Here is a 20,962-nt window from a genome sequence, read left to right as displayed (position 1 = left end):
ACTAGGAAATGTAATGCTAACTCTGCAGTAATCCCAGTGAGAAGAAAAAGCAACCAATGAAAAGTTTGTTCTGGAAGGATTAAAAAAAAAAACACAAAGTGACAGGGACTGGGGTTGTGGCTCAGTGGTAGAGGACTTATTACCTAGCACACATGAGGCACTGGGTTCAATCCTCAGCACCATATATAAATAAATAAAGATATTGTGTCTATCAACATTAATATTTTTTAAAAAATCAAAGTAAAAACAACTTGCAAGATCTTTAGGCTAATTGCGTTTTTATAAAAAATCTAGCCAACTGCAGTAGGACACACCTGTAATCCCAGTGACTCAGGAGGCTGAGAGGCAGGAGGATAGCAAGTGTGAGGCCAGCCTCAGCAACTTAGTGAAACCCTCAGCAACTTAGCAAGACCTATTTCAAATTAAAAAATGAAAAGAGTGGCTGGTAGCGGTGGCACATGCCTGTTATCCTAGCAGCTCAGCTGAGGCAGGAGGATCAGGAGTTCAAAGCCAGCCTCAGCAATACCAAGGTGCTAAACAATTCAGTGAGACCCTGTCTCTAAATAAAATACAAAATGGAGCTGGGAATGTGACTCAGTGGTTGAGTGCCCCTGAGCTCAATCCCTGGTACCCTGCAGAAAGAAAGAGAGAGAAAGAAAGAAGGAAACAGAGAAAGAGAGGGAGGGAAGGAGGGAGGGGGAAAAGGAGACAGAAGAGGGCTGGGGATGTAGCTCAGTGTTAAAGTGTCCTTGGGTTCAATCCCTAGTGCAAATCATCATCATCATCATCATCATCATCATCATCATCATCATCATCATCATTAAATGACCAAACAAAGGGGACCACAAGGCAAATTCATGTATCAGAGAAGATTTCACTTAAGAAATCCAGCTCAAGTGCATCCTACAGTCAGTATAGACTCCACCCATCTCCTATCAAATTCTCAGCAGTGGTCACAGACCAATAGAAGGATAGCTTGGCACAATTCCAATTCACCAAGCAATTAAATAAAACATCAGGTTCTATTACAAGAGGCTGACTTGATCAACTCAGAAACTGCTTCTGGCTTTATCATGTTATGAACTGGACATGTTTATATGCAAGAAAGTGAACCCTGAAAGGTTTTCAACTGTCAAGGAAGAAACACAGAAGGGCCTAACTCCTTTAGCCAGAAGAACTCATGTAACTAGAACCGCCCCCCCACCCCACTCCCTGGCATTCTGCTGGACTAGATTGCACTCCACACACGTATGCAACAGGGAACAAGCCAGGCAGCCTAGGAGCCCCTCCCATGCTGAAATGCTGTGTGAGCAGGCAGAAGCAGATGTCTCTGTCCTCTGGCCTCAGGACAAATGCTATGGACATGTATGGAAAAAATCTTCCACCTGTAAAATAAATGAGCTTGCATCCACCTGCTGGAACACCACACATCAAATAAAAACAATGAAGCAGATCCATCTTTTAGAGGATATTCACCAACACAGATACACTGGTAATAGCAAAGCAAATAAGATTGTAGGGCAGTTATACAACTGTGCGCATCTGTCAACACTCATGGAACTATTCATGGAGAAGAGATCCCCTTACTGCACATGTGCACAGATTTTAAAATTATATTCTCAGAGGGTTCCACTGTGTGTGTGTGTGTGTGTCTGTGTGTCTCTGTGTGTGTGTGTGTGTGTGTTGGATATAAAATCAGAAAGGCTTCTCCACCCAATGCTAGAGAAGCTACCTCTATTTTAATTACAGATAGCTTTTGTTCTGTGTTTTCTCTTTTTGCTGAATTTCCTCCTTCATTTTTCCCAGAATGAAATAGATATTGTTTTACTTTTTTTTTAACTGAATAGAGAAGCACAAAAGAATACCTGTGTTCAAGAAGGGCTGATCTGGAAGGAAAGGAGAGAAGGATAGCTGGGCCTCTCCTGTGTGGTGGACCATGGGAGTGTGATAGCAGATTGCTCATGTGAGAAGCCCCAGTGGTGCTCAGCAAATGTGAGTCACATGAAGGGATGAAGGAACGATTATAGCAGGTCTCTACATCACGAACAATTCTCATTTGAGATACAATATTTTAGCAACACACACTCATAAATATTGTAATCTCTTGGAGTGACAGCCATCTAATTGCTTTCAAACCAAACAGTTGCCACATGCTCAAATGAGCTCTTTCATTTTCCTCTTCTTACCCTCCCCTCTGTCTCCACCCTTATGAACAGAGATGAAATAAGTGCCCACAGGTGGCTTGGGATGTTATACTTGTTAGAAAGACAGCCTAGGTGTGTTAAGTTGAAAGCCAAAACCCAAAAAACAAAAGCAGAAGATCTGGTAATTTTCCACAGACCTGACAGCAGCCTCCTTCATTGAAAAATGGCAGGGAAAACAGACACAAGACCAGGCTCTGTCTTCAAAGACACTGATTGTTTTGTATGGGAGATGATCTGACCCTTCCCAAAGAATGGTCAGCTTGACAGACAACTTTTGACTCCCTCCTGCTTTTAAGTACAAAATGTGTGCATGAGGGAGGGGAGGGTTTGATGTGCTATGGGGGGTGTTGTGGATGTATATGTGGTGTGTGTGTGTGTGTATGTGTACGCACTCTGCTTGGTGTGTATATGGTGTATGTTGACAGTGTATATTTGCAGATGTTACAGGAGTATGCCATGTGGGTGGGCCAGTGTGTGCTGTGCATGTATGTGGTGTGTGTAGTATGTATGGTATGTGCTGACATGTGGAGGGACTACAGGGTGTTAGATACTGCATGGGTATAATTATATGTTTGATTAGATGAGATTTTAGGTCTACCTCAGAAGGCTCTGGAACACATCAAAATACTGAGGATACTTAATGCCATGACTAAATCAGCTCTAGTTTTTCTAACACCTACTAAAGTGTTACACACAATTTAGACCCAGGAAGAACTTTAGATCAATGATTCCAGCTCATTCACCGTGGAAATGAGAGATCTGGGGCCCAAAGAGTACAAGTGAGCTGCTCAATGTCACACAGCACTGCCTATCAAAATGGTGAACTGTAAACTCCCTTGTAGGGAAGTGTCCCTGTGCTTTTGAATAAAGTCAGACACCTACCACTAAGGCCTTCAGCAATCACATTCCTCTTATTATTCAACCTTAAAAATTCACTGAGGAGATGGAGCCATCTGGGGCTCAAAGGCCTGGCTAGGCCTCATTTGCCAAATGAGGACATCATCATCTGCAGAGAAAGAATCTCCTCTTCCAAGAGATGCCGATGACAAGCCAGAGTACTGGACAACCAACATGGGATCCTGCTGGAAAACTTGACATGCAGCAACAGGATCAGAGAGAGTAGGGGTCACGCAGGAGATCAAGAGCTCAGCCCATTAGGCATTAAGCAAGAATGCCCCACTCTGGCCCTCCAGCCTGACTGCCCACACCCACAGCCTCCTCCAGGATCCCACCCCTCTCAGGTGCCCTGCCCAGCCTCACCTCAGGCATCCATAGTCCCCTAACACGATACTCCCTCCCGTAGGCTACATCCTCCCCCATGCTCACTGTTTCCCCACAGCATCTTCTGGCCACCTCCTTCTTGAAAATTCAGTGCAGTCATCACCTTCTTGCAAGAGGACCTGCCCCTTTCCCACTTGACAGGATTGATACCCTTCCCCTCTGGTGTGCACCTCATCATCACAGCCCTCCCTAGGGGTTTGGCGGTGTAATTTTGTATTCCTGGTCCCCTCCCTAGGCTAGGAGTTCCTGGAAGGGAGGCTTCGTCATGGTCATCTCCAAACCCAAGCCTCAGGCCTGCAGCAAATGTTAACCGTCCACAAATAAAGGCATAAGTGATTTCTGAAAATGTGTATTTATCATCTAGTATCAAATAACAAATTCCTTTAGCAATTTAAACAATACACACTTATTATCTTGCCATTTCTGTATTTCATATAGCTTAACGGGGTCCTCCCCTTAGGATCTCACAAAACTAAAATCAAGGTGAGTGATCCGGGCCGTGTTCTCATTTAGAGACTCAACTGGGGAAGAACTGCGTTCACTCTCACTTGGTTTGTTCTAAGGTCTGCCCACCACAGAAAGAATAAAGTAAATCTTGCTAGTCAATTCTTTCCCTTTTATAATTTCTCTTGTCCTCCTCCTTTGGGTTCTTTCTTGCAGGTGGCTTCATTCCTGCTGGCAGAGAATTTATGGAAGAAAGTGCAGCTCCAGTGGCCCCAGGTCCTGGGAAAGGAAAATCCATTCAATTCCCAGATTGAGCAGGTGTTTGGAGACCAAGGTGGGCACTGAGTGTCTCAGGCATACACACCTGAGGATCACAGGGAGGCAGAAACTTGGATCAACTCATCAGCAGCGTGTTGAGGGGCCCCTATGTCACAGGCCCAAAGTACCCTCTGCAGAGCATCTTTGCAAAATTCTTTCCTCAAGAGCAGAGCTGAATACTGTTGTGGTGCCATGTTCTTCCAGGGTCAATTCCCCTCCAACTTTTCCTGAAATAACCCTTAATAAAGCGGTTTGAGGATGATTTCCAGCCTGGGAATATTCTGTGCCCTACAACAGTTAATCATTCTAAAAAGGGGTCTTCTTAAAACATAAACCACCCAATGATGTTCAACAATTTGCACATGGTCTTGGTGTGTCAGGGATTGGCCCTGCCCCTGTTGGTGACTTAAAGATGGCCCAGCAAGCTGAGGTTTCTCCTAGAAAGGCTGCTGGATGGCTGCCAAGGACTTGCACAAGCAGGACATTCAACTGTCATGGGCCCTCTTTAAAAACAGTATGCAACCTGGGCCTGGTGGCACATGACTGGGATTAGTGACTCAGGAGGCTGAGGCAGGAAGATCTTGAGTTCAAAACCAGCCTCAGCAAAAGCAAGACACTAAACAACTCAGTGAGACCCTGTCTCTAAATAAAATAAAAAATAAGGCTGGGAATGTGGTTCAGTGGCTGAGTGCCCCTGAGTTCAATCCCTGGTACGCCAAAAAATAAAAAATAAAAACAGCACACAAAAACCATAAATACAAAATTAGGCATAAACTTGAATACTTATTTAGAAGAAAAAAAGAAATCAGAGCAAATTAAGAACTGTTAAAAGTCAACAAGTACCATAAGTCCCACAAAGTCCATGAAAATGATAAACATCTTTTCTTTAGAAGTTTTTGCTGGAAATAGAACCCAGGGCTTCCTGCATGCTAAGCAAGGGCTATTACCACTGAGCCACATTCTAAAGCTTCCCCTGCATTCTAAAGCTGCATAATCTGATTGTCTCTTCCTTATAACAATGATTTTGTAACATCATTGTCTACAGAAAGAATTAAAAACTAAAATTTGTAGCTTATTATTGAGAGTTTAAAAGAGTTTCTTTTTTTAATATTTTTATTTTTATTTATTTTTATGTGGTGCTGAGGTTTGAACCCTGGGCCACACATGTGCTAGGCGAGTGATCTACCACTAAGCCACAACACCAGCCCCTAAAAGAGTTTCTTTCAGTGACACGAATAATTATTGGCAAAGTTGTATAAATCTTCAGAAGTGTCGTCACAGTGGGAAGACCTCTGTCAGGTTTCCTTTGAATGTAAGCTGTGAGAGACTCACTCTCCATTTCTAGTATGGTTGGCCCTCCAGACCGCAGGTTCTGCACCTGCAAATTCATTCAATTGAGGATCAAAAAATATTTGAAAAAAGTTGTAACATCCTAAGTGTTCCCCAAAGTCCATGGGTTAAAGTCTCTGTCCTCAGCTTATCCCTATTGGGAAGCACTGGAAACTTAAAGAAGTGGGACCTAATGAGTTTTAGGTCACTGGGAGCATGCCCTCAAAGGGAATTGTGTACAACTGATACACGTCCTTCTGTATACTTCAATCTCTAGATTACTTATAATATCTAATACAATGCAAATGTCATGTAAATAGTGGTTAGGTTGTATTATTTAATAATGACAAGAAAAATATCTGTGTATGTTCATTATAGACAAGAATCATCATAGGCCTAAGTATACAGTAAACAATCTGCCGATGGTCAAATCTGTGGTTAGTTGAATTGCAGGCATGGAACCCGTGGATACCAATTGCTGACTACAGATGATTTATCATTGAATATATTCTTAACTGTGAGTGCTGAGCACCAGTGCAAAACACCTCCTGTTCACCATGCACATCTGATGATGGAAGTCCATTGCCACTGACTGGCTTCTGGTTCTATTCATCTCTCATCTCATTTGTCCTCCATGAACCACATATTTCTAATTGCAATATGACTATTGGTCTTTGGCCACCTTTGTTATGACACTGGTGAACAATAACTAGCAATAGCCTAACTATACAGAGAAACACCTGCAAATCACACAAATATTAACCTAAACTGCCACCATGTGGATCTTGAATGTCCCCCAAAGGCCCACGTTTTAAAGGATTGTTCCCAGCCTGTGGCACTATTGGGACACAGTGCAATCTTTTTTTTGGGGGGCGGGGGGGTGGGGGGGCGCTTAATGGTAGAAGGTTAGATAATTGAGGGTATGGCCTTGAACGGGGATGTTGGGACCCCAGTTCCTTTCTCCCTCTCTCCTCTTTCCCTGCTGCCAAGAGAACAGATCTCCTCTGCCACATACTCCCACCATGATGTACTATGCTACTGTATGCCCAAAGCAACTGGGCCAACTAATCATGAGCTGAAACCTCTGAAAGTATGAGCTAAAATAAACCTTCTTTCCCTTTAAGTGTATTTTGTTACAGTAATGAAAATGGGACTAACATAAAACCAATCTACATGAATCTCCATTTCAACTTCTGATTGGCTAAAGTAAAGGAAGAATCCCCAAAATTTCCGTGGCCACTTATAAGAAAAGATGATACAGAAAACAATTGTGTTTAAAATATCTTTCTTTTGCGATTTTCACAAAGCATGAGACCACATGGACACATTTCTGGGGGCTTTTCCCAGCTTTCCCACTCTAAGACTTAATTAGACTTACGGTAGATCCACCTCCACTCACAAGGTTAATATGCCAGGTGGTATGTCAGCTTCAATTTGGGGGGGGCTGGCAGACTTAAAATGTGCATCCATTCATTTCTGTCACATGAGCATCACTCTTGATTTAGCATAACCAGCACATGTCCCCTGGAGGCAAGTCAACAAAGGGCAACAGCACATTGTCAGGAGGTTTCTATTTTAAGCAGAAAATAAAAACAAGGGGAATGAATTGGAGAGTAAGAGGCATAGAAGTGTTGGGCTGTGGAAATCTCATATATCCACATCCTGAGGGATGTGTCCTCTTGTAGGATCTTGGTAATCATAACTTACTCTGGTATTTCAGCATCTCGTGTTATTTTTAAACACCAAAATACTCTAATATTTAGTTATTGTTTTTTAATCTGAACTATTAATCATTCAGTCTCAATAAACCCAGAGAATGCTGCACTCAAAACTATATTCCTTTAGTAAGAACTCTAGCCATAATTTTGAAGGCTCCAGTCCATGATCGGTTGTCCCCATTGCTTTGGGCCTGTGATGAGGCCACACAGCATGGCAGGAGGAAACGGCAAAGCAAAATCACTCATCACACAGCCAGGGAGCAAAAAAGGAAAAGAGGAAGGGTGCCAGGTCCCAAGCACTCTCAACAACTTAAATGCTTCCTACTAAGACCACATTTCTCAAAGGTTTCAGACCTCCAAAGAGCACCAGCCTGAATACCATGCCTTGAACACATGACCTTTGGGAGACATTCAACATCCAAACTATAGCAACCAGTTCCATCTCTGAGCAGGCTCATGGAGGAGGACAAAGACGCCTGAGTCCTGAACCCTGGCCCTACTCCTGGAGTACAGCACCAAGTAATCGAGGGAAAAAGGGGTGAACCACCTCACTTTTTGAGAAAACAACAATACTGCATAAAATAAGTACTCAATTCAAATAAATAATAAATACCAACGTAGTCACCAGGAGAACCGGAGGCTGAAGTTAGACCCTCTCCCCTGGGTCAGGAGCCTTGAGAGGGGCCCATCTACGTAGTTCTGTTTCCACTTTCTATTCTCCTGACCAACCCAGACACGTTCCTCCATTGAGATTTGACCATCTTTCTCCATGGTTTGGGAGTGTTCTGAATCTGTAGATCCGCTGAGTAATTCTTATAACTTCTAGGTGCCCAGAATTTATAGGCTAATTGTGGAGGAACAGCTCCTGTTCCATATTTCTATATTGGTGCCCCTGGAACTGCTGTCCTTGAGTTTTTTGAATCATAGTGGGTGAATGCTGAGAGGCACCTGAAGGGCTTTCCTAGGTGGCATGCACCCCTCTCTCCACTATGCCCCATTCCTGGGAATGAGAATCGCCAGAACTTAAACCAAAGCTGAAATAGGAACCTGCCAGTCACATGCACTCCTGTGTCCATGCACGGTCTCTGCATCAATGCCTAGCCCACTACAGGTGCTCAAGAATAGTGCTGAACGAATGAATGGACCTGCTGTCCAGATCATATAGTATTACTCTTTGACATATAAAAATAATTGGTCTCTTTTTTGACACATTTGAATTAGACCCATTGGATCATTGGATCATATTCCTCGTGGTAAGAAGGGTGAAAAAGAAAAGCAGTGCATTGAGATGCTGCCTTCTCTCCGGGCACCCCTGATAGAAGGATGTGTGTTTTCTGTGGGTCTTCATCTAGATACCCCAAAACTCTAAGATAATTTAGGTTTCTTCTGTTATCAGAAAAAATCTGTCTTTCCTTCCCCATTGAAATGGAGTTTATCATTTTCTACATGAATAATTTCCAAGTACCTTTATTTCCACCCACTCCTAAGCATTTTTCATTTGGGGTTCAAGTCATATAACAAAAGGTTTTCAAGCCCCACAGCAAATGCAGATTAGCTGAAAGTCTTTGTGTGAGACTTGTACAGATACACATGTAGCAGGTCCTGAGTCCCCCAGGAATCCACAAGGACTTCCCCATCCTATACTCTCACTGATTTTATCCCATAGTTAAGGTATTCTTTTTTTAATATTTATTTTTCAGTTGTATTTGGACCCAATACCTTTATTTTATTTATTTTTATGTGGTGCTGAGGATCAAACCCAGTGCCTTGCACATGCTAGGGGAGCGCTGTACCGCTGAGCCACAACCCAGCCCCATAGGTAAGGTATTCTTAACAGAGGACCACAGAGACCCCCAGAATTAAGAATGTCTGTAAACTTGAACAGGAAAAAAAAATTTGTCTCCACTATATTCAAGCTAAAATTTAGCATCTCCTTTCAACATGAATGTGGACCAAAAAACACAGCTGAATTAGTAGCTGTCTTTTTCAGTATTATTTTCAGGTCACACTATAGTTGTTGCAGAGACAGCTGATTCTTGATAGTCCTGGTAGTCATGTTCTGTGATGTTGTCCTTATCGCTGGGTCAGCAAATATTAAATCGCTGCTCTTAGGGGCAATGCCAACATTTTTGCTGGCAGGTCAGAGGCCCTCAAGTCTTCAGTCACAACATTTTGTCAACCGATCAAAGCATAACCTTGTCGTATGTTCGGTTTGTGTTTAAAGACACTTGATTTAAGATTGAGTTGATTCCTTAATATTGAACTCAATGCCAACAGCACGTTAACTCATGTCTCAACGAACCTTCTCTCACAGGTATTTTTCTCTTTAAGGCACATAACAGCCTTGACCAAGGAACACCCAGCAGCTTGTTGGGGCCTTTCAAACAATGAAAGCACATGCAAAAATGCATAAAAATGTGGCACTAAATATAGCATGAAAAGGACATGTTTACAGTTCTATGGCCGAAACAAGCAGGTGGACCTTCACCAGAGACCGCAGCTGGGAACAAGCATGTCAGGCAGCTCAGCGTGTTCACTGCTCAGCATGGCCATGAATAACTGCAAACACCATGAGTATTAAGTTGGAGTTACAGATTAATTGCAGCAAGTCAACAAATTCACAAATAAACAATTCATAAATAACAAGGAGTCACTGTATCTTGAAATATCAAGATTATGGTCATGGATACTCTAGAACCACTGTAATTATAAGAGCCACCAGCTGGGAATATGGCACACACCTGTAATCCCAGTGGCTAGGGAGGCTGAGGCAGGAGGATCCCAAGTTCATGGCCATCCTAGGCAGTTTAGCAAGGTCCTAAGCAACTTAGCAAGACCCTGTCTCAAAAATAAAAAATAAAAAGGCTGGGAATGTGGCTCAGCAGTAAAGGGCCTCTGGGTTCAATCCCTGGTACCAAAAGAAAAAAAAAAGAGCCACCACTGGATCTTGTTATTTAAAACATATAAAAATAAGCACATTTTTAAATGTGTGCCCCCTTTTTAAATATTTCAAAGTTTTTAAAATATTTTGATATTTTATTTGGATGGAGTTGTTTTCTTTTATAATCCTATTGTTTTATTTTTCACATTTTAAAATGTTATTCTAATGAAACTGATCAAATATGTTGTGTGCATGTATGGCTATGTAACAATGAATCCCACTATTATATGTAATTATAATGCACTGATTTAAAAAGAATCACAAACAAATAAAATGTTATTCTGAGAAGGGACTCCCAAGTTTTCCCAGCCCACCAACAGGGTGCATGGTGCTAGAAGGTTGTGGTGCCTTTAGACAAAGAACTTAACAGTCTAGGAAGTTTAGAAGCATTGCATGCTTTAGCTTCCTGGGAGGTCACAGGATAGGTGGCCTGCAGTCAAGAAGCCTGCACAGCTCATCCCTTCGCCAACATTCTGACCCGGAGCTCTTTCCTGGTCTGATACCTATTAGCACCCTGCAGCCTCTCACTCTATCCCATCAGCCCGGAAGACGCTGCCTCAGGGAATTAGCCTCTGTCTAATACACTTCCTGGCCTTGTCAAGAGAGGGATTTCCCAGGCATATTCAGAGCAGAGTGCCCAACTCTCTCCTCATCTTTGGTATAAGCAGAATGTGTTTGGAACTTTCCTCCTGGTGACAACAGCTTCCCTGGTAGAAGTAAAACACAAAGGCAGCCCCTCCCAAACACACAGCACATGTTCACTGTAGTATGGATTTCCTGATGAATGGATGCATCAATATGCTATTAACATGTCAGTTTCTCATTAAATCTGAGTACAGAACCCTTGTTTGCCCGCCGGGATGAACTTCCCTAATCTGATTTGGCAGAGGTTTCAATATAAATATTCATACAAGCTAGGGTTCTTTTAATCTGGTCCTTTGCTTGCAGTAAAAGGGGGTGGAGAGAGGTGGTTTTTAAAGCCTGTTTTCTGGGTCACTTCTTAAAACCGCCATATCAAAAAATAATGGCCTCATCATCATGAATCTGTCGTTAAGGAGGATTACACTTCTGAAGCTCTTGGATGGATGGAAATGCAGCGGAGAAATAAAGTGCATACAATGAGGCTTGCTAAAGATTTCTGCGGGCATTGTGCTTTGGGCTGGCTGCTTTGTTTTTAATTAATTACATGGAGCATTTGCAGGAGCCCTTTCAGCTTCAGAGCCCTGCTAATGTAACTCCCAGGTTCACAAAGCTCCGGTCAATAAACCTCAGCATATAGGCAAGAGGACACATCAAGGGCTTCCGTGATCTGTCTGGCTCCAGGACCCTGCAGACCCTGGGGACTTACAGTTTCACCTCAGGACTCTGCCCTCTGAGATGTACACTTTGCATAGGCTCAAGAAGGCCCTGAGGTGTTAATATTTTTACAGTGAATTCTACATTGTAGCTCTGTAAATATCAGGTGAAGTCAGGACATCCAGTGAGGCTGCCAGGGGAGCAGAAGGCTTTTGAGGAATAAGTAGAGGCTCCAGGCTCATCCAAGTTTCATGAAAAGAATAAAACTCTGTCCTACAACCTCCTGGAGCTGGCTGACACATAAAAACACAATCAGTGAGAATTCAGGAAGCCACAAGTTTTGGAGACCTTAAGCTTCTACACCTTGGTTACATCCTTTTTTGAATAGGAGCAAGGATACTGGTCTCCCAGCACTGTAAGCTAGTGCTTCCTGAGGGCTAAATGGCAAGTGCAGGGCATGTATTATCTCACCTAACACAACCACTGTGTACAGCTGGTCTGCCACAATGCTCTACTTTTACAGATAGGGAAATGGAATCTGGGAGCAATTAAATAAGACTACTGGTCTCATAAGTGATGAATCAGGAATTTGAAACTAAGCCATCTGGCTCCTAGCCTCCAGTCTATCCCACCTTCCTGAAGAAGGGAGTGTGCTTTTTAGCCATATCTGCTACAAGATTGAAGACCATTCTCAGAAATCAGACCATCAATGTTCCAGAAAATATCATTACATGAACAGGATACACAGTTGTGCAGGACCCCTAGAAGAACCCTGCAGAGGGAATTCAACCATGTCAGTGCAAAACTTACTACCCTTAGAAAGAAAAAGAGGCTCTGGCTTAACAAATGATGGGATAATAGGAAGGAACCGGTTACTGCCCATATGTATGGCCATGTGCCAGATACAACCAAGGGTGTCACGCTGGAGCTCTGTTATAAGTCGAGGTCTGGGTGGGTATGTGCACCTCCCATTAATATTATTCAGGTGACTGGATCTCTCATTGAAATTTGAGATTTCCTGGGTGAAAAAAACATCTGCAAGGTTCAAGTGAGGTCAGGTTGCTTGCTCAGTATCTCAAACCCAGAAAGATGAGTTAATCCTTAAAGGAAATAACATTGATGTTGTTTGAAATTCAGCTGCTTTGATTCAACAAGGAACAGCAGTTAAAAACAAGGATAAGGGAAAGCTTTGGGATGGTATATGTGTCTCTGAAAAAGGAACAATTCATCAGGCTGATGAATAATATCTGAGAGCTCATTTCTCCTCCTCTGCCTTCACTCTCTTGAGCCCCGAGTCGAGGTCCTCCTTGAAAGTTACATTCTTATTTCATTGTGCAGAACGAATTATTTCTCCTCTCTCTACTTTGCTCCTCTGAGGTCTATCTTTCTACATTAAATGATTCGTTAGTAGAATTTGTTAAAATATCTACTCTGAAGAGAACATTCGCTACTCCCTTGGGGGACAGAAGTAGCTGTTGAAAATGCTGTATAAAATAATAATAATGAAGAGAATGATAATAATTCTTTGTCATTATGCATTTCTAAACTGTTTTAGGATCCATTTTTTACTTAGAACCCAGAAACCATGAATATTGATAGATTTTCTTCTCAAAAGTAAAATGTTTTGCAAAGCAAAAAAACATACCTAAGTAGGGTCAAAAGACAAATGGCAAATAGAGGAAAATGCAGCTCATCTCATAGACAGAGCTAAGTTCTCTATGATACAGAGTTTTTTGAAACTCAAGCACTAGTCCAGCAACTGAATTTTTTAATTGGCAGAGGGTACAAATGGGCTGAGTCCACAGAAAATGGAATCAAATATCAAATATCCCTTATATAAACAAATATGAAAAAATCTCAATCTCATTTGTAATTATATAAAGGTAATTGTGTGTGTGTGTGTGTGTGTGTGTTGCTGGGGATTGAACCCAGGGCCTTATGCATGTGAGGCAAGCACTCTACCAATCGAGTTATATCCCCAGTTTGAGACGTCTGTTTTCTGATCAAGCATGTAAGGAGTTTAAAACTTGACACTCCACACAACAAGAGTGGGAGGGCAAGAATAAAAGTTCATTGGATTAGACAAGAGGAATGAAGGGAAAAGAGGGGGGATGGGAATTTGAAAGGCACTGGAATGAATCAGACATACCTTTCCTATGTTGATATATGAATACACCACAATGAAACTCCACATCATGTACAACCACAAGAATGGAATCTCAATTAGAATAAGTTATACTCCATGTGTTTATAATGTTAAAATATACTCTACCGTCATGTATATCTAAAAAGAACAAACTTGTTTTAAAATGTTGACTCTCTAACAATACATAAAAAGCTGAAAATCGACGATTCTTCTTAGATCTTTCAGAGAATTGAGGTCAAAGGGAAAACCCAATGTCTAAAAATCAGAAAAAGAGAGGCAGACACAGATAAACTAAACTTACTAAAGCAGAAGCCCATGAGCAGAAACTTCCAAGAGAAAGAATATATCTTGTCTGACTTTCAACAGAAGTTTACAAGGCATACTAAAAGGCCAAAAAAAAAACAGTTTGAGGAGATAGAGCAAGCATCAACCACGTGTAGATACGACAAGATTACTGGTATTACTGATCTAGGAATTTAAAACAGTGATGATTACTATGACACAGGCTCTAATGGAAAAAGGAGAGAACATGCAAGAACAGAGGGGTAATGTAAGCAGAGAGATGGGTGTTCTAAGAAATAGCAAAAAGAAATGCTAGAAATTAAAACACGTAATGAAAAGGAAGAATGCCTTTGATGGACCCTTTAATAGACCACACAGCTGAGGAAAAGGGAGTTTTGAAACTTCCAAAATTGAAAAACAAAAAGAAAAAACATGAAACAGCACATCCAAGGACTGTAGGACATCTGCAGAAGGTCACACACACACACACACACACACACACACACACACACACACAATACAAGAAGAGTGATGTCATAAAAATGAGGGATGTCAATGTCAAAAAATCTGCACCTCAGCCTATTATATTCAAACTGAATAAAATCAAGCACAAAGGAAGTATCTGAACTTTGAGTGATCATGATGTGTCAGTGTGAGTTGATTGATTATAACCAATAATGTACCAGTCCCATAAGGAACGTCAACAGCTGGGGCAGCTGTGTATGTTGGGGTGGGGTGAAGGTATAGGGGAACTCTCTATCTTCCACTCAGTTTTTCTTTGAATCTAACACTACTCTGAAAAATATAGTGCTTATTTTTCTAAAAAAAGTTAACCAGTTGAAGGCAATTTGGTAACTGGAGATATATACTCACTTGCTAAAAAGTCCACATTGGTTCTTTGTAGACAAAAAAGAAGGAAGAAAGAAAGGGAGGAAGGGAGGCAGGAAGAGAGGCCACCCTGTGAATTTAGGCAATTTTTTTTCTAACTCTTGTTAATCTTCACTCGAGAATATTATCTTGGGACTAAATTTTTATACATGGCTGTCAAAATATTTGCAATTTCTGTTATTTCTTAAAAAGCAAATTCTCTAATAAAGAGAAGACTACATTCTGCCCAAAAATTTAATTGTAATTTTTATAGAACAACAAACAACAGCAGATATTTGGAAAGTGAATTTTTTTCTTAAAATTATATCAAAAACACAAAATCCTCAGAAGCAAAGCTACATAAATAGAGATGTGTACATATTATATTCATAAATTAGAAAACTCAATATTATTAAATTATTAATTCTACTAAAATTGATCTATAGTTCAATCCTAAATATCATCTCTGAGGCTTTTTTAAATTGATTTTTAAATGATTCTAAAATAAAGAATGATCCAAGGAACCTAGGTTAGCCAAAGCAACTTCAGGGGAAAAAGAAAAAGAAAAACTAGAGGTATTTTACTACCTAACTTAAAACATTTTTGGAAAACTACAACAATCAAGATATTGTTATTGACATCAGGAGAAACACATAACTCAATAGAATAGGACAGAGAGTATGGAATCAAACCTCCATTTATAGTCATTTCTTCCTTTTTTTTTTTTTTGGTACTAGAGATTGAACTCAGGGGCACTTGACCACTGAGCCATATCCCCAACCCTATTTTGTATTTTATTTGAGACAGGGTTCTCACTGAGTTGCTTAGTGCCTTGCTTTTGCTGAGACTGGCTTTGAACTCACTATCCTCCTGCCTCAGCCTCCAGAGTCGCTAGGATCACAGATGTGTGCCACTGTGTCCTGCCTATAGTTATTTCTTTGTTTTGCAAAGATGCCAAAGAAATTTAAAGGAAAAAAAAAAAACTCACTAAGTGGTATTGGGATGTTACCATGGATTATTTTAAATGAACTTCCACCTCTATATTATATTATATATAGAAATTAATTTCAGATGAATCCAAGACCTAAATGTAAAAACTCAAAAATGAAAAGTTCCCAAAAGAAAACATAAGAAGATACCTTCACAATTTGGGAGTAAATAGAATTTTCTAGATAAGACACAGATACAACATCCAAAAATGAAAACAACTGATGTTAGACTTTAGACACAATTGACATTGTTCTGTTAAATTGGACAAAATTTTGAACTTTTTCTCATCTAAAAACACCAAAGATGGGGGAAAAATATTCACAAATCATACTTAAAGAATTCCTAGAAATGGGCTGGGGTTGTGGCTCAGTAGTGACCACTAGCACATGTGACGCACTGGGTTCAATCCTCAATACCACATAAGTAAATAAATAAATAAATAAATAAAGTTATTAGTTCTATCTACAACTGAAAATATTTTTTTAAAAAAAGGATCCTACAAATCAATAATATTTTTTAATGAGCAAAAGATTTGAACATACACATGACCAAAATTTAAAAACAAAATTTACATGAATGGCCAATAAGAATGAAAATAAGCTTTGTTATGAAATAAGATAATAAGCTTTGTTTTGAAAATATGCTCAACATCCTGGTCATCAGGCAAATAAATGAAAATAAAATCTGAAGGAGATATTATAGCCTACCAGAATGGCTAAAAACGAAAAGATTGACAACAACAATAAGTGCTGACAAGGATGTAAAGCAACTGAAACTCTCATGTAAAAGCACTTGGCATGGAGCAGTACTGGGGATCAAACCCAGGGTATCTATCACAAATGCTGGGAAAGTCCTCTTTGCTTTTTTTTTTTTTTTTTTTGCTGACCTACAAGTCCAGCCTCCTCTCTAAGCACTTCTGAAAAGTTTTTAATAAAACTACTTATAACTCTATCCTGTGACCAGCAAGTTCACTCCTAAGTATTGATTAGCATATTTCTGCAAAATGACTTGCCTGAGAACATTCATTGCAGCTCCATTCATTAAAAACTAAAAGCTGGAAACCATCCAGATGTCCATCAACTGAAGAATAGATAAACGCATTGAAATTCTACCCAGCAACATAAAACAAACTACAGACACATCCAACAACATAAATCAGTCTCAAAATTATACTGAGTAAATATATATTCATACATGTTTATATATATATATATATTCATACATGTTTATATATATATATATATATGTTTATATATATATATACATATACATATATATAAATTCTAGAATAGGCAAAACTGATCTGTGTTGAAAATAATCAGAAAACTATAGGGAACAAGAGGGAGGTTGACTGGGAAGAAACATGAAAGAACTTTCTGGAGTGATGGTACTATTATGATAATAACTTGAGTTGTACAGATGTGTGCACTTATCAAAACTCAGAGAACAGAACACCTATGATTTGTGTATTTCATTGTATGCAAATTTTATGGACAATAGGAAGTTAGATGTATGAATGCATGAATACCCATGTCTGCTGTTCACCTCCATACAAATTTCATCCAGGGGGACATTTGTTAGCATGTTAGAAATGACATATTGATCTATGTATCCTTTAGTTGTATCATTTTTCTACAAATCTCGAAAGTCTATAAAGGGTCACTGAGAGAATCCATTAAAATGTTACATGGTTTATTGTGGCCTGCAATATTTTTACAGGCATATAAAAAGAGTTTTATGTCCATGCTTTTACTAAGTTATTGATTTAATTACAAGAAGAAAATATCTGGGGAAGAAAATTGTACCTTGCTAAAATTTAGACTATAAATAGTATTATAATTTGGAAGAGGGAAAAATACAAGAGAGAAGAAAAAACAACGGGGATCATTAAGTTCATGAATTACCTTGAAAGCACGACTTTAAAATAAAACTATTTCAATTCATTCCCATCCTGAGAAAATATGCATTATAAAGCCAACGGTTCCTCCCTGGCCTTCTGACAATTTTATGAAGCTAAGTGACTTCTGCTGTCCCCATTCAAAGAAGAAGAATCGAATCCCTTAACAATTTGCGGAATCAAGAGACATTAATTAGATGTAAGATTATATTTGCAGAGAACATCAAGGCTGATCAGCAGTGCAGACCAAGTGCACAATAGGACTCTCCAATCACTGGAAAATCCCACACTTGGGGTGCTGATTTTTTGCTTTCCAGCACTGCAACCCTGCCCTCTCCTCCAGGCAGGCCTGGCCACTCTGTGAAGGTGCAGGTCAGGGGCTTTACCTCCAGTCATCTGGGTGGAAGAGTTCACTATGCCATCATGTTCTTTCACATGGATCCCAAAGAAAATAAACACTAGTGCATAATGTGGGTAAAAAGCCAAATGTTGGCAAGGAAGTCAAAGTATTCTTAAGCATTTTAGAATATTTGGTATTTTTAGTAAGTATTAGAAGCAATGTAATATTTTGCCATTTAGAGTCAGACCATGGTTTCAGTGTTGGCTCTGCTGTGTGACTTCAGAAAAGTTACTCAACCACTCTCACCCTCAGGTTCCCCACATTCTTTTTTTTTTTAATATTTTTTTTAGTTGTTAATGGACCTTTATTTTATTTATTTACACGTGGTGCTGAGAATTGAACCCAGTGAATCACACATGCTAGGCAAGTACTCTGCCACTGAGCCACAACCCCAGCCCTCAGGTTCCCCATATTCTTATATCCTTATATTTAATATAAGACTTCGTTGTAGATGAAATGAACCAATACATGAAAAGCACCTAATGCAGGCCCACAATACCTTACCCTTATTCCTAAAATCCAAGCAGTTCTGACAACCAAAGGTTTGTTTCATGACTAATTTGGACACAAAACTTGACCTCACCTGAAATGAGGCAATTTAATTTTTATTTATCCCATATGATCTGACCCCAAGAAGTTCAGATAAGGGATTGTGAATCCACCTGTGTTTTATTGCTGATTTATAAATTCCCTTTACCCAGTTCATTGCTTCCTGTACATGATTTCAATTTGTGTTAACAGTTTATGGGAACTGATATGGTTGCTTTTGAGTGGATTCTCTGATATCAGTGAGTTGGAGGTCATTTTCCAAGAAAGAAGCACAGTTTCTAGGCAAAGCATTCTGCTCCCTCCAGACAGTCCTGTGTCTCAAGGACACAGAGTTTAAAGAGGAAAAACTTTAACTGCTCTTATTTGGAAGACACCGTGAAACAAATGAGCAGAGTCAAGGAGGAGGAAGCAAGGGAATCCATGTGCATGAGCCCTGCTCCATTCCACCAGGAAAACAGTGGGTGAGTGACTTCCACTTTGCCTCCCGCTTAGGTGCACACTGCCCACGCAGAGGATGAGCAAATTACTCCATGAAGGGTGCAGCTCCACAGCAAGTAGAAATATTAAATGGCTGGGGTCCACGATGCAGCAGATGGCAATTTTTGAAAGCACCAACTTGTGGAAACTGGTTCTTGAGAGTTGTATAAATTAAAAGGTAGGGTTAGTTACAAGAGATGAATAGTTCTCCATTCATTTCATGCTGCTTAATTCTTTGGCATCTAAAGAATGTCATACACTTGTGTACACATTTTAACTACATCTAATGCTGAATTCGTAGTTTTAAAAGACCTGTATTCCATTAAGAATATAAGTAACCAGTCTTTTCAATCTCTCAAATACCAATAGAGAGGACCCAAAGTGACGAGGCCAAAATTCAAAGAGGTTTTGTCACCATCTGGTGGCAAAGTTGGAAATTGCATATACACTTGTACCACTTTCAGCTAAATTATAAATTCACCTGGAAGAAGTTATTGATTGACAATATTGATTTCCTCAAGCGCTGACTTCCTACCTGAATTTCTATAACCAGTTCTACAAATTAACAGTAGTAAACTAAGATTCATACCATTAGACTGAGATAGTCGTTGTTTATGTTAAAACATATTTTAAATGTTTTATTAAAAATATTTTTAAAAGAATCAACATAAACATCTATACATTCAGTACATTTAATCCTCAGAAGACTTTAAATACCATTTGAATGTATTTGGTGAATATTAAAGAAAATAATATTTTGAGTAATCATTCTCTTTTAAAGAGAGGGGAACTAGGTGCTTTTATTTCATTTTTATGTGGCTGAGGATCGAACCCAGTGCCTCACAGGTGCTGGGCAAAAGCTCTGCCACTTAGCTACAGTCCCAGCCCCTTGCGTAATCATTCTTAGTTTTGGGGTCAAGTATGAGAGTTAGGAAGCCCTGAAAAGCTGTAATCATTGTAGAAATAATGACAACTAAAAATGAGAACAGGTGAAGACTATTCGTTCAGAATTTGCTATATCCTGTAGTTGGGAGCTCAAATATGCCGCAAAGGCCCATGGGTCAAAGGCTTGATAGCCAACCTGTGACACTATTGGGAGGTTGGGAAGCCTAGTGAGGGGATCTATTAGAAGGAAGATAGGTCATTGGTGGTTTGCCCTTTAAGGGGATATTGGGACCCTAGCCCCTTTCAGTCCTTCTCTAGAGCTAATTAGTAGTTCTCACTAGCTATGCAACTATATGCAGGATCCAGGACACAGTGCAATGAAGATTCATATACCATTTACATAAAAATAAAGTATACACGAAAGTTATGTATTAAGCTAACAAGCTGCTATATAAAGTGTGTATGTTCTTTTCAAATGCCATGATAAACATACCTTCACAATGACCTGGAAGTCCATGTTGGACTGTAGAAATCCTGGACTTCTTGGAATTCTGCATCAGAATATAGCCACACTCACAAGCTCTTTGGCCACTGCCCTTATAAAAAGCCACCCCTCTGGGTCAAGGAAGCACAGATATGATGGCTGACCCTGGAGATGACCCAGGGAAGAAGGCTTCCCAGCCCCTGGAAGCACTCCAGCCATTTGGACAGGGAATTTTGAGTGCCCGGTATCAGGAGCATGGTCTAGAAAGGGAGATGCAGGCTGTGGGTAGACACTTTCCCCTTGGGCTTGTAGAAGAGGCACATGCTTGGATGTGGACCGGAAAAAGGAGAGGCAGATGTTTTGGCCTGGAGTCCAAGGAAGGGATTCTGTTGTCTCAGAAGCCACTGTCTTGAGTCCTCATAAAGAAGACAATCCCATGATGCTCTCTTCCCAC

General features: G+C 40.2%; 1 protein-coding gene and 1 pseudogene across 2 annotated transcripts in view; both read left to right on the top strand.

The window, feature by feature from the left end:
• Aoah (acyloxyacyl hydrolase) overlaps positions 1-4,509 on the top strand; it is a 214,424-nt gene extending 209,915 nt beyond the window's left edge. For both annotated transcript variants that reach the window (XM_027939630.2, XM_027939631.2), the window contains one exon: positions 4,146-4,509. In XM_027939630.2, the coding sequence (XP_027795431.2) occupies positions 4,146-4,274 (129 nt within the window). In that variant the 3' untranslated portion in view covers positions 4,275-4,509. The remainder of the gene's footprint in view (positions 1-4,145) is intronic.
• Positions 4,510-9,411: 4,902 nt separating this feature from the next.
• On the top strand, positions 9,412-12,775 carry LOC114096152 (large ribosomal subunit protein uL6 pseudogene; annotated as a pseudogene).
• The last annotated feature ends 8,187 nt before the right edge of the window (positions 12,776-20,962 follow it).

Source organism: Marmota flaviventris, chromosome 1 (genome assembly GCF_047511675.1).
Source record: "Marmota flaviventris isolate mMarFla1 chromosome 1, mMarFla1.hap1, whole genome shotgun sequence".
In the NCBI taxonomy this organism is placed as follows: domain Eukaryota; kingdom Metazoa; phylum Chordata; class Mammalia; order Rodentia; family Sciuridae; genus Marmota; species Marmota flaviventris.
Note: the sequence above shows the minus strand (reverse complement) of the source record. Positions and strands in the feature narration are given on the sequence as shown.